This window comes from Elaeis guineensis, unplaced genomic scaffold, assembly GCF_000442705.2.
Source record: "Elaeis guineensis isolate ETL-2024a unplaced genomic scaffold, EG11 Super_Scaffold_1000033, whole genome shotgun sequence".
In the NCBI taxonomy this organism is placed as follows: Eukaryota; Viridiplantae; Streptophyta; class Magnoliopsida; order Arecales; family Arecaceae; genus Elaeis; species Elaeis guineensis.
This window is the reverse complement of record NW_027332424.1, coordinates 1,093,255-1,106,462: the sequence shown is the minus strand read 5'-3', so window position 1 is coordinate 1,106,462 and position 13,208 is coordinate 1,093,255. Positions and strand designations below refer to the sequence as shown.

General features: G+C 41.5%; 1 protein-coding gene across 1 annotated transcript; it reads left to right on the top strand.

Annotated features, from left to right (window-relative positions):
* The first annotated feature begins 454 nt into the window (after positions 1-454).
* LOC140854525 (uncharacterized) lies at positions 455-6,466 on the top strand. The gene is made up of 2 exons (XM_073250483.1): positions 455-543; positions 5,650-6,466. Exons 1-2 carry the CDS (start codon positions 455-457, stop codon positions 6,464-6,466), a joined length of 906 nt encoding a protein of 301 aa, XP_073106584.1.
* The last annotated feature ends 6,742 nt before the right edge of the window (positions 6,467-13,208 follow it).

Below are 13,208 nucleotides of genomic sequence, written 5' to 3'. Positions count from 1 at the left end.
TCCCACCAAAAGGAGGAGGCAGTTGTACTCTTGGCCCCCTCCCTTCTCTACTCAATTTGTGCTCTTCCTCCACTCTCTTCTCTACTCACCCTTCTCTCTCGCCTCTCTCCACGGCCCCCAACATCTATACCATGAGGATCCAAAGTCTTAAATCCCAAAGATCCTTGACCAACCCTCAACACCCGTGCCCTGAACTCCCATGGCTTCATATTCTGTCGTTAACACAAGTACGAATGCTGAACTCTCCGTCGTTTGCAAGTACAACATCAGTTGTTATGTCTTTGGCATAAATAATTTGATGAAGCTCTTGGACATCTACAACATTCTCTCGCGCAGATGAAGTCATATAACACCCGAAAATGTCATCGTGAAGTACTTTACACCTTTCCCAAGGATGCAAGTGAGTCTACTTGAGAATAGCAATGTGGCTAGCATGTGTCATATCCACTACGTAATGAAAAAAGAGGTCATCGATATAGTTTTAGAGAGCAAGGTCCAGCCAAGAGAGGATGCTAGAAAGGATCAAGGGATAGGCACATCAAGGTACTCCCACTTGCCCTTCTATGCTGTGATTTCATGTTACATCATATGGTACTATAGTATAAATTATCCATACAGCAGAAATATGAAATGATATATCACTGTGATAAAAATATGAAATCATACATTACTGCATTACCCCTGTTAATTATACATTAGTCGCTTTTGATACTACGATATACCTTTTTGGTACTACATTATTATTGGAGCACGATCCCGGCTCCTCCCACGGACCTTGGGTGCAGCGGAACCAGCTACGAACAAATCTGGAGACTTCTGGACTCGATCTAAGGCCCTTTACGAAATCAGCCTAGTTGCTGTCTTCTTCGTCAACCTTTCGTTCCAGATAAAGAACGCCTCAAAAATTACCTCTAAAAAATCCAAGATCTGGTACCCAACCAGATCAGGCCTGGACCGAGGTCTTCCAATTCATAGATCTCGAATCGGGGCATTCTATACAAGGAAGAAGATAGATGGAGACAGACCTTGCAGATCTGTCCTGCTGCAGCCTTTCCTGTAGATCTGTTGATGGAGATCTCACCCGTGCCTCAAACGACCTCAGATCAACTCCAAATCTGAGAGAGACTTGTACCAACCTCTTCTTAAGAGATTCCAGGTCCTGGACCTAGTGTTTGGGCGACTGCAAGAGAGGAGGGGAGCAATCTGGTTGGCGGCTGCAAGGAGGAAGGGGCTAGCGCCTCCCTTCTTTCTTCCTTATCTGGACCTGGCGGCAAGAAACCCTAGGATTTCTTGCTCCTGGGGCATGGAGGATGGCTGGAGAGAGAGGGAGAAGAGAGAGAGAGACTTGGAAGAAAGAGTCGTCTATTACTTGGCTTGATCAAACCTATACAAGTACATGTATATATAAACACCGGGTCAAGTGACCCAAACCCAAAACTCCCTTGACCAACTCTATGGGAGATTAGGTTAACCCAAACCCATGTACACCCATGACTCGACCTAATCTCACCTATCCTGGGCCCAGACCTGGCCCATAAAGAGTTGATCCCTTGAGGCCCGCATAACCTAGACTTCAAGAACCCGAAAGGCCCACAGCCTTTCAACCTAGGGCCCAACTAGCCCTAGAGCCTCCATGAAGCCCTCATGAATAATGGACCTTGGCCTTAGCCTTGGTTCCCTGGGCCTTGGGCACACCACTTGGATCATAACAATCTCCACCTTGGTGTCTCAAGGCCTCAACCAGCTCCACTCTGTCCTTGCGACTGTAGACCCATTTGCAGCCAATGGGCCTCTTCCCCTGTGGCAACTGCACCAATCGCCACGTCTGGTTCTGGTGAAGAGATTGCATCTCCTCGGACATCGCCTGGACCCACCGCTCTCTGTCCTGGCTCTCAATAGCCTCTGATACGTATATGGGTCTCCATTCGCTGTCACCAGAGCATATGACAGCATTTCCTCGAAGCCATATCGGTCCGGTTGCCTGATGGTCCTCTTGGGCTTGTGTAGAGCAACACCGATATCAATCCTCGGTCCAGCTCGCTCCTGCTGGACCTCTCCGCTTCGATCATCCATCCGAGTCCTCTCCACCTGTGGAGACACCTTAGGTAGGTGCTCCACCTGAATGTCATGTCCTCTAGTAGTACCTGCAAGAGGCAAAATCAAAGAGGTTAGCTGTCCAGCAGCGCCCTGCTGGACCTCCTCTTGCTCCTGCTGCTCCTCCATGCCTGCTCACCTCCGTAGGACTGACTCCTCATCAAAAGTCACATCCTGACTAATGATGACCTTCTTTTCCAAGGGATTCCACAACCTGTATCCTTTGACTCCTCACGATAGCCTAGAAACACCGCCTTGCGTGATCTGGCGTCTAGTTTGCTCCGCTCACCAGCTCCAATGTGCACATAGGCCGTGCACCCAAATACCGTAGATGGTCCAGCCCAACTGTCCTCCCAGACCACACTCCTCTGGAAGCCTGCCATCCAACCTGGTGTGAGGTGACTGATTGACCAAGTAACCTGCTGCGTCAACTGTGTCAACCCAGAACTCCTTTGGAAGCCCTGCCTGCAGCCTCATGCACCATGCCTTTTCCAAAAGTGTTCTGTTCATCTTCTCGGCCACCCCATTCTGCTGTGGAGTCTCCTTAACTGAGAAGTGTCTCCTGATCCACACTCCTCACAGTAATCTTGGAACTCTCTGCTGGTGTACTCCCCACCATTGTCTGACCTCAGATACTTCACACTCCTCCCCTGCTCCTCTCCACCTCAGCTCTCCAGATCTTGAACTTGGTGAAGACCTCTGACTTCTCTCTCATGAAGTAAATCCAGAGTTTTCTTGAGAAATCATCAATCAGGGTTATAAAGTATCTGGCCCCATTCCTAGCTAAAACTGGGGCTGGTCCCCACACATCCGTGTGTACTAACTCCAGAGGGGCTGCACTGCGGGCTGTACTAATGTTGAACTGAACTCTCCTCTGCTTTCTCATCTGGCAAGGCTCACAGATCTCCCTGTAGCACCATCCTCCAGATCAGAGATGAGTCCTCTCCTGCTCAACTCCCTCAGCCCCTTGTCACTCATGTGGCCTAGGCGGTAGTGCCACATCCTGTAAGCCCCCTGCTGGTCCTGTGCTGCAGCTGCTGCATCAGACTCTCCGGTCACCACAGATCCCTCCATACGATAGAGGTTATTATCCAACCTCCTGCCTCTCATCACTACCATAGCTCCATTGGAGATGTTCAGTACTCCGCTTCTAGCCCTACTGCTGAAGCTGTATCCACTGCCTCTAAGTAGCCTAGTGACACTAGATTCTTTTCCAGCTCAGGACGTGCTTTACATTTGTCAATGTCCTCACAATCCCATCAAACATCCTCACCCTGACTGTCCCTATCCCAGCCCTAGGAGTCGCCTAGAGTCACTGATCCCTCATCTGTCTTGGTGTATGTCGCAAACCAAGACCTATGTGGTGTGTAGTGATGTGAGCACGCAGAGTCTAGTGTCCACTCCTCTGTGTAATGCCTGTGACCATCTAATACCACAAGTAGATCATCCTCCACCTGCTGCCCAGCAACTGCACTCACTGATTCTGAGCCACTTCTTTCTCCCTTCTTGCTCTTCCATAGTGGACATTCTCGCTTGAAGTGCCCGAACTCGTTGCACTTGAAGCATTTCATCTCTTTCTTTCCCTTCCTGGACTTGGACCGCCCCCTGGACTTGCTTCTTCCTCTACCTCTACCTGTCCTCTCCCCTACTGCCAAACCCTCCTGGGAGCCTGATCTCTGGTTAACTTTTTTCTTTGCTCATTAGACCTCAGCATCGAAACCATGTCCTCATATTCCAGAGTCTCCTTGCCGTAGAGCAGTGTAGTCACCAAAGAGTCATATAATCCTGGCAGCGAACACAAAAGGAACAGAAACTTATCCTCCTCATCCAGCTTCACCCCGATATTCATCAACTCTGTGCATAACTGGTCAAACCTCTGAATGTGGCCAATCACATCAGATCCCTCCTGCATCCGAAGATTGTACAACTTCTTCTTCAGCATTAGCTTGTTGCACATATTCTTCCCCATATATATGGTGTACAACTTCGACCAAAGCCCTTCGGGGTCTTTTCTTCTAGCACCAAATACAACGCCGCATCCGCCAAACATCCTCTGATCACCGAGCATGCTTTCTTCTCCAACGATGCCCACTGTCTATCTGTCATTCCCTCAGGCTTCTCATCCAAAGCCTGATCCAGATTTGTTTGCACCAGAAGATCCTTCACCCAGATTTTCTACATGAAAAAATTTTTCTTGCCATCAAACTTCTTGAAATCGACCTTCATATTGCTGCCCATGACTGGATCCAAGCTAAAAAAGCAATATAAAATCAAGAAGTGTAAAATATACCTTGATGGTACCTTGCTGAAAATTTTCAGCACTTGGGATCTTCAACTTCTCATGCTTGGAACCGCTTCCTCACCACTGTGGCTCTGATACCAACTGTTGGAGCATGATCCCGGCTCCTCTCATGGATCTTGGGTGCAGCAGAATCAGCAACGAACAGATCTGGAGACTTCTGGACTCGATCTAAGGCCCTTTACGAAATTAGCCTGGTTGTTGTCTTCTTCGTCAGCCTTTCATTCCAGATGAAGAACACCTCAAAAATCACCTCTAAAAAATCCAAGATCTAGTACCCAATCAGATCAGGCCTGGACCGAGGTCTTCTAATTTGTAGATCTCGAATCGGGCATTCTACATAGGAAAGAAGATAGATGGAGACAGACCTTGCAGATCTATCCTGCTGCAGCCTTTCCTGTAGATCTGTTGATGGAGATCTCACCCGCACCTCAAACGACCTCAGATCAACTCCAGATCTGAGAGGGATTTGTACCAACCTCTTCTCAAGAGATTTCAGATCCTGGACCTGGTGTTTGGGTGACTACAAGAGAGGAGAGGAGCAATCTGGTTGGCGGCTGCAAGGAGGAAGGGGCTAGCGCCTCCCTTCTTTCTTTCCTTATCTGGACCTGGCGGCAAGAAACCCTAGGGTTTCTTGCTCCTGGGGCATGGAGGATGGCTGGAGAGAGAGGGAGAAGAGAGAGAGAGACTTGGGAGAAAGAGTCGTCTATTACTTGGCTTGATCAAACCTATACAAGTACATGTATATATAAATACTGGGTCAAGTGACCCAAACCCAAAACTTCCTTGACCAACTCTATGGGAGATTAGGTTAACCCAAGCCCATGTATACCCATGACTCGACCTAATCTCACCTATTCTGGGTCCAGACCTGGCCCATAAAGAGTTGGTCCCTTGAGGCCCGCATAACCTAGACCTCAAGAATCCGAAAAGCCCATAGCCTTTCAACCTAGGGCCCAACTAGCCCTAGAGCCTCCATGAAGCCCTCATGAATAATGGACCTTGGCCTTAGCCTTGATCCCCTGGGCTTTGGGCACACCACCTGGATCATAACAATTATTTAGTTCTGATACTCCATTTTGCTTTTTTTATACTATATTATTTACTTTTGATACTGTGGTTAGTTTTTTTTAATACTTCAAATCTATCATGAACTTTTTGTAATCCTTTTGATTAAAAAGATGTAAATTATTTTAAAATGCTAAAAATGAGTACAAGTGGTACTCACAATTGTTATTCCATCATTTTTTCGATAGGTTAGCATCAATTGGATATGAGAATTACGACAATTTGGATGATCCCAATGATAATGCCATTGGTGTCGAGATAATAATTATACAGAGAGGGTTGATCAAAGGAGAGCATCAGCAGTTTTGCAATGCTCAACATTTTAGGATAGCTATTAAAGATTATTGCATTGCACACAATCATGACTATATCTTCAAGAAGAATGATTCTACGAAGATTATAGTTAAGTACCCAATGGAACGTTGCCCTTGGCATGTCTATGCTGCTGAATCGAAAAGAGAGGGGACATTCTCCATTAGGAAGTGTAACCTCATGCATACATGTGACAATGGTCTCAATATTAGGAGTCATCCTAAGGTCACATTTTCTTGGATTGCTGAGAAAGTCAAGACAAAATTAAGATCCATGCCTCGCTATCGGCCTATCAAAATTGTGGTCGATATCCATGAAAATTATGGCATGTTGCTCAAGTACTATCAAGCATGGCATGGGAAGGAAATGATCATGCATGAGATTCATGGTCTTGATCATCTTTTGTATGATAAGCTTGAGCCTTGTTGTAGAGCCCTCAAATTAGCGAATCTAGGCACCATCTCAGACTATGACATTTTTGATGATACAAGAAGATTCCATCATATTTTCATCAGCCTTGGAGCATGCATCATGAGATTTCATGCTGGATGTAGGCCTATGATTTTTATGGATGGCACCTACATCAAACATAAGTACCAAAGATGCCTCTTGAGTGCCACCGCAAAAGATGCGAACAATGGTATTTTTACCATCACCTTCGCCATCGTCCAACAAGAAAATGACGAGAGCTGATGGTGGTTTTGTCGAAAACAACGATGTGTTCTCTCTTACTCGAATGGCTCATTGATCAAGCAATACACCTTTTACTCTGACCGTCAATCTAGATGTATCAAAGTGGTCAATGATTGGTTTTTGAATTGCCACCATACTTATTACCTACGACATCTTGCGGATAACTTCAGAAAGTAGGTACTCACTGTTCTATAGTGTACTACATATCTTTCATATCTTCTAGTAGTGTGGAGGAAGAATTGATATCAGAATTTAGTACTGTACAATAAAAAATGGCACACACCATTGGAACATAGGAGATGAACTTAGTACTATTTTATAAGTTATTGATACATCCTTTGGTATTCTGGATAATTTATTATATTCACTTAGTACTGCAAAATTAGTTATTGATACGTCATCAGATGTTCTGGATACTTTATTATATTCAGTTAGTACTACAATGTAAGTTATTGATATGTCCTTAGTATTCTGGATACTTTATTGTATTAACTTAGTACTGCAATATAAGTTATTAATACGTCTCAAGGTATTCTGGATACTTTATTGTATTTACTTAGTACTGCAATATAAGTTATTGATACGTCCTTAGATGTTCTAGATACTTTATTGTATTTACTGAGTACTATAAAAGTACTTATGGATATAGCATTAGGTATTCTAGATACTTTATTGTATGCACATAGAAAATGCTACACACCATTGGCATATCAGAAGCATATTTAGTACCACAATATAAGTTTGTTATAAGTCCTTAGGGTGTTCTGAATACTTTATTGGTGCACTTAATACTATATGATAGAAAATGGCATGCATTGTTAGCACGTGGCAGAAGTTTCTGATATACGCTTGCTAGTACTACTTTCAGGTGTTGAACAAATATCTAGCATTACACAAGAAATATTGGTGTGCAGTTTTCAAGTCTCTCGCATATGCTACAACACAAATAGAGTTTGAATGACACTTTCATGATATAGTCTCCAAGATACTATTGGCCAGAGATTGGATCTTGAGTACTCAGCCTGCACAATGGGCTAATGCATTTTTCAAGATTGTAGGTGGGGAGTGATGGACAATAACTTGGCAGAGTCTTTTAACCGATGAATCTTAGCTGCTAGGTTCCTTCTTATCACATCTTTGGTGGATCATATAAGATCGTAGATTATGAAAATGCATCATCAGAAGTGTGAGCAAGGAGCAAAATGATACGATCATCTTTGCCTTAGACAACAAAGGAGGCTTCAAAAGAACCATCGAGAGGGCCGCACCTTAAGCCTTCATGTAGCGAGTAGAACAAGATATGAGGTGTTAGATGGGAAAGAAAGATATGGAGTTGATTTGTCTGATAGAACATGCACTTGCAAGCAATGGCAATTGGAAATGATCCCTTGCAAGCATGCTTGCACATCCATTGAGGAGAAGGGTGACACTCTCCACTCTTATTGTGATGAATTTTTTATCAGGAAGAAGCACCAACTAGAATATAGAAAAATCATCAATCCTATCCCCATAATTGAGATGCCATCTGCTGCCTTCCCAGTAGAAGTGATCAATATCATGCCACTCGTGACTGCACCACGAATAGGCCGTCGTAGGACTAGAAGGTTTCCATCTCAAATTGACATGCATCCAAATAAGTGCACGTGTTGTCACCAAACTGGCCATAATCGACGCACATGCACGAAGAGAATCTCTTAGGAGCTTGAAGTTTTTACTTTATTGATGGGTTATTTTTTGGGTTATTGATACTATCCTTTTGAATACTGTGTTACTTTGCTCTTTCTTACTGTCCTTTGTTATTTTGTTCTGTATTTTAGGTTATTGATCTGTCCTTTGTTACTGTGTTACTTTTTGGGTTATTGATGGATCATTTTTTGAGCTTGAAGCTTTTGTTCTGAAACTGTGTTCCAAAATGCATTTGCATAATATACTACAATGAAGGCATTTGATATTATGTTGTTGCCTTATTTTATAATATTATATTATTACCTTATTTTATAATATTATATTGATCTGTCTTAGTGAGTTATTTATTATTTTGTGTTAAAACCTTTAGTTACTGCTTTATTTGCCTTATTTGTCTAATGTGGTCGATATTTTCTTTCAATACTTCATTATCCTACAACCATGATGAGCATAATATACTGAAGAGGGGCGGATGCCAAGAGTGTACAAGGCAATAAAGAGGGCTAGGATCACCTTATGAATGCGGCTGTTGCACTATGTATTAAGTCAATACTTTAATATGAAAGCAACACTTTGTTATGATAAACTAATATCGTGCCATGATAAAATAATACTACGATGCACTATGATAAAGCAACTCCCCACTTTAGTTATGCCAAGTTTGAGGCTTCAATTGGTATGGAAGATGAAGAGGTGGGTTGTGGGGCTCCGAATACATCATTATTATGTAGAAATGTGGTATGCTCACCATAATACTGCACTGGTATTAAACAATACTTTCATATTATTAACCGATACTTTGTTATGCCAAACAGATACTTTATTATGTCAAATCGATACTTTGATATTATTAAATAATACTTTGTTGTGCTTTGAACAAGTATGTCGAATTAAAAAGATCATTAAGTGAGATAGAACGTATTCGAGCAATATTTGAACTTGCGGTTGCTCAACCTACATTGGACATACCAGAGCGATTGTACAAGACTTGCATTGACTACGAGTATGAGACATCAGGAGATGAATACGAGAGAACAAGGCAAGTCTATGAGAGGTTACTTGATCAAACAAAGCACTTGAAGGTATGGATTAGTTATGCCAAGTTTGAGGCTTCAGTTGGTATGAAAGATAAAGAGGTGGGTTGTGGGCTCCAAATACATCATTGTTATGTGGAAGTATAGTATGCTCACCAAAATACCGCACTGATATTAAACAATACTTTCATATTATTAATCAATACTTTGTTATGCCAAACGATACTTTATTGTACCAAACCGATACTTTGATGTTATTAAACAACACTTTGTTGTACTTTGAACAAGTATGCCGAATTGAAAAGATCATTAAGTGAGATAGAGCATACTCGAGCAATATTTAAACTTGCGATCGCTCAACCTACATTGGACATGCCAGAGCTGTTGTGCAAAGCTTGCATTGACTATGAGTACAAGATATCAGGAGGTGAATATGAAAGAACAAGGCAAGTCTATGAGAGGTTACTTGATCGAACAAAGCACTTGAAGGTATGGATTAGTTATGCCAAGTTTGAGGCTTCAGTTGGTATAGAAGATGAAGAGGTGGGTTGTGGGACTCTGAATACATCATTGTTATGTGGAAGTATGGTATGCTCACCACAATACCTCACTGGTATTAAACAATACTTTCATATTATTAACTGATACTTTGTTATGCCAAACAGATATTTTATTATGTCAAATCGATACTTTGATGTTATTAAACAACACTTTGTTGTACTTTGAACAAGTATACAGAATTGAAAAGATCATTACATGAGATAGAGTATGCTTGAGCAATATTTGAACTTACGGTCGCTCAACCTACATTGGACATACTAGAGCTATTGTACAAGACTTGCATTGACTACGAGTACAAGACATCAGGGGGTGAATACGAGAGAACAAGGCAAGTCTATGAGAGGTTACTTGATCGAACAAAGCACTTGAAGGTATATATTAGTTATGCCAAGTTTGAGGCTTCAGTTGGTATGAAAGATGAAGAGGTGGATTGTGGGGCTCTGAATACATCATTGTTATGTAGAAGTATGGTATGCTCATCACAATACCGTACTGGTATTAAACAATACTTTCATATTATTAACCGATACTTTGTTATGCCAAACAGATACTTTATTATGCCAAACCGATACTTTAATGTTATTAAACAACAGTTTATTGTGCTTTGAACAAGTATGCCGAATTGAAAAGATCATTAAGTGAGATAAAGCGTACTCGAGAAATATTTAAACTTGCGATCATTCAACCTACATTGCACATATCAGAGTGGTTGTGCAAGGCTTGCATTGATTACGAGTATGAGATATCAAGGGGTGAATACGAGAGAACAAGGTAAGTCTATGAGAGGTTACTTGATCGAACAAAGCATTTGAAGGTATGGATTAGTTATGCTAAGTTTGAGGCTTCAGTTGGTATGGAAGATGAAGAGGTGGGTTGTGGAGCTCCGAATATATCATTGTTATATGAAAGTATGGTATGCTCACCACAATACTGCACTGATATTAAATAATACTTTCATATTATTAACCGATACTTTGTTATGCCAAACGGATACTTTATTGTGCCAAACCGATACTTTGATGTTATTAAATAACACTTTGTTGTGCTTTGAACAAGTATACTGAATTGGAAAGATCATTAAGTGAGATAAAGCGTGCTCGAGCAATATTTGAACTTACGATCACTCAACCTACATTGAACATGCCAGAGCTGTTGTGCAAGGCTTGCATTGACTACGAGTACGAGACATCAGGGGATAAATATGAGAGAACAAGGCAAGTCTATGAGAGATTACTTGATCGAACAAAGCTGTTGCTCCTTAGATTATTTTGATGATTACAAAGCAGTTGAAGGGGTACTAATATTTCTCACTTGAAAAAGTCTTATTGCTCTTCAGGGTAAAATTGTAATTTTATCAAAACCCTGATTTGATAGTATCAAATGATAGAACAAAAGATTTGTGATCGAATGATGAAAATTTTATTGATTTTGGACTTGTATTTTGAAAGATATGCATGATTAAAAATCTGAGTCGACTCATGGCACATGAGATGACTGGCACGCTAAAATTCTGACCGGCACTGTCTTGGCACTCCTTGTGAGTCGACCCAATGAGTCGACCCCTAAGGCATGAGTCGACTCATGAGTCGACCTCTGCGGGTCTTTTTGCCAGTTTTACAGAACCATGGATCCCGTTCACTTCTGTGACGATTTTCCACAGAGGTCGACCCATGAGTCGACCTCCAGGCATGAGTCGACTCATGAGTCGACCCCTGTGACGAATTTTTCCGCAACGGCTAGTTTTTAACCCATTTTAAATGGTTTTAATGCTCATTTAATGCAGTCTAACGGCTCTTTTTCAACCTAAATATTTTTCACTATTTCTTAAAGCTATAAAAGGACAAAAATGTAGAAATCAACAACAAGAACAAGAAGAACAAAAGGAGAACAAAAGAAGAAAAAGAGAGGATTCAAAGAGAGAGATTTTGAAAAAAGATTTCAAGCCAACGTTTCAGCCCTAAGCAAGAGCTCATTCAAAGCTTTCAAGAAGCCTTTAATCCAAGCTCACCAACTCTTCAAGTGCACTTTTAAGTCTCCATCCACCTTGAAGAAATCCAGAAAGGGTCTTCTTCTTTTAAGTAAAGTATATTTAAAGTTATATTCGCTCATTGAAGGAGCTTTCTTTGTGCTTATTTGTGCTATAAATTGTTATACTCAGTTTGAGTGATTGGTTTTGTTTTGGAAGGTTCCAAAACAAGGAAGGTTGATCCGAACTTTGAATCGGAGTGTATAGGGTTGGCTTGTATCTGAGAAACAAGTGGACTAGATTGGGATAGCTAGAGTCGGAGTTTCCAACGTTTGTATTCGGGTTGAATACAAGTTTAGTGGATTGGAATTCCCAAGTAGGAGCTTGGAGAGTGGATGTAGGTGCAAGGTTGGCACCGAACCACTAAAAATCTTTTTGTTTGGTGTGTGTCTAATTGCTCTTCTTTATCTCTTCATTATTCTCTTGCATTCTTGCTATTGCTATTAGCCTTGAATTAATTTTAACTCACTCTATCTATTTAGCTTTGTCAAATATTTCTCATAAGTCATAAGTTAAGCTTAAAATTTTTAGAAACCCAATTCACCCTCCCTCTTGGGTTGCATAGCTAGGCAACAAGTGGTATCAGAGCCCGGTGCTCTAGCCCTACTTTGATCTAAACAATCAAAGAGCCAAAGATCTATGGCAACTCAAGTCGGCACTTCTCTAGCCGAGGGGCAATCTACCAACCGACTTCCACTTTTCAATGGGTCTATTTACACCTATTGAAAAGCTCGGATGAAAATATTCATTCAAGCACTCGACTATGATATGTGGAGTATCATAGTGAACGGTCCTCACACACCCACTAAATTTATAGATGGTGTGGAATCAGCCAAACCCGAGAAAGAATGGGATGAGGTTGATAAGAAGATGGCCCAATTAAATGCTAAAGCAATGAATGTTCTTTATTGTGCTCTTGATGCTAACGAATTTAATCGTATTTCTACTTGCTCATCTGCTAAAGAAATATGGGATAGGTTAGAAGTAACCCATGAGGGAACCAATCAAGTAAAGGAGTCTAAAATCAACATGCTTGTGCATAAATATGAATTGTTTAAAATGGAGCATGATGAGTCCATAACTGGAATGTTTACTCATTTTACTGATATTATTAATAGTTTAAAGAGTCTTGGTAAGTCCTATACTAATAGTGAGCTTGTAAGAAAGATTTTCAGATCCTTACCAAGAACTTGGGAAGTCAAAGTGACTGCCATTCAAGAAGCTAAGGACTTGAACATTCTACCATTGGAAGAGCTTCTTGGATCATTGATGACCCATGAGCTAAGCATGAAGCAACATCAAGAGGAAGAAGTCAAAAAGAAAAGAACCATTGCCCTCAAATCTACAGCTCCACCAAATGAAGAAACTGATGACACTAAAGATGAAGAACAGGATGAAGAGATGGCACTCATTACCCGAAGATTCAAAAAATTTT

Coding starts and splice junctions, on each gene's coding strand:
- LOC140854525 (XM_073250483.1), top strand. CDS start 455: ATGAAAAAAGAGGTCATCGATATAGTTTTAGAGAGCAAGGTCCAGCCA. Junction 544..5,649: donor CAAGGGATAGGCACATCAAG/GTACTCCCACTT, acceptor TTTTTTCGATAG/GTTAGCATCAATTGGATATG.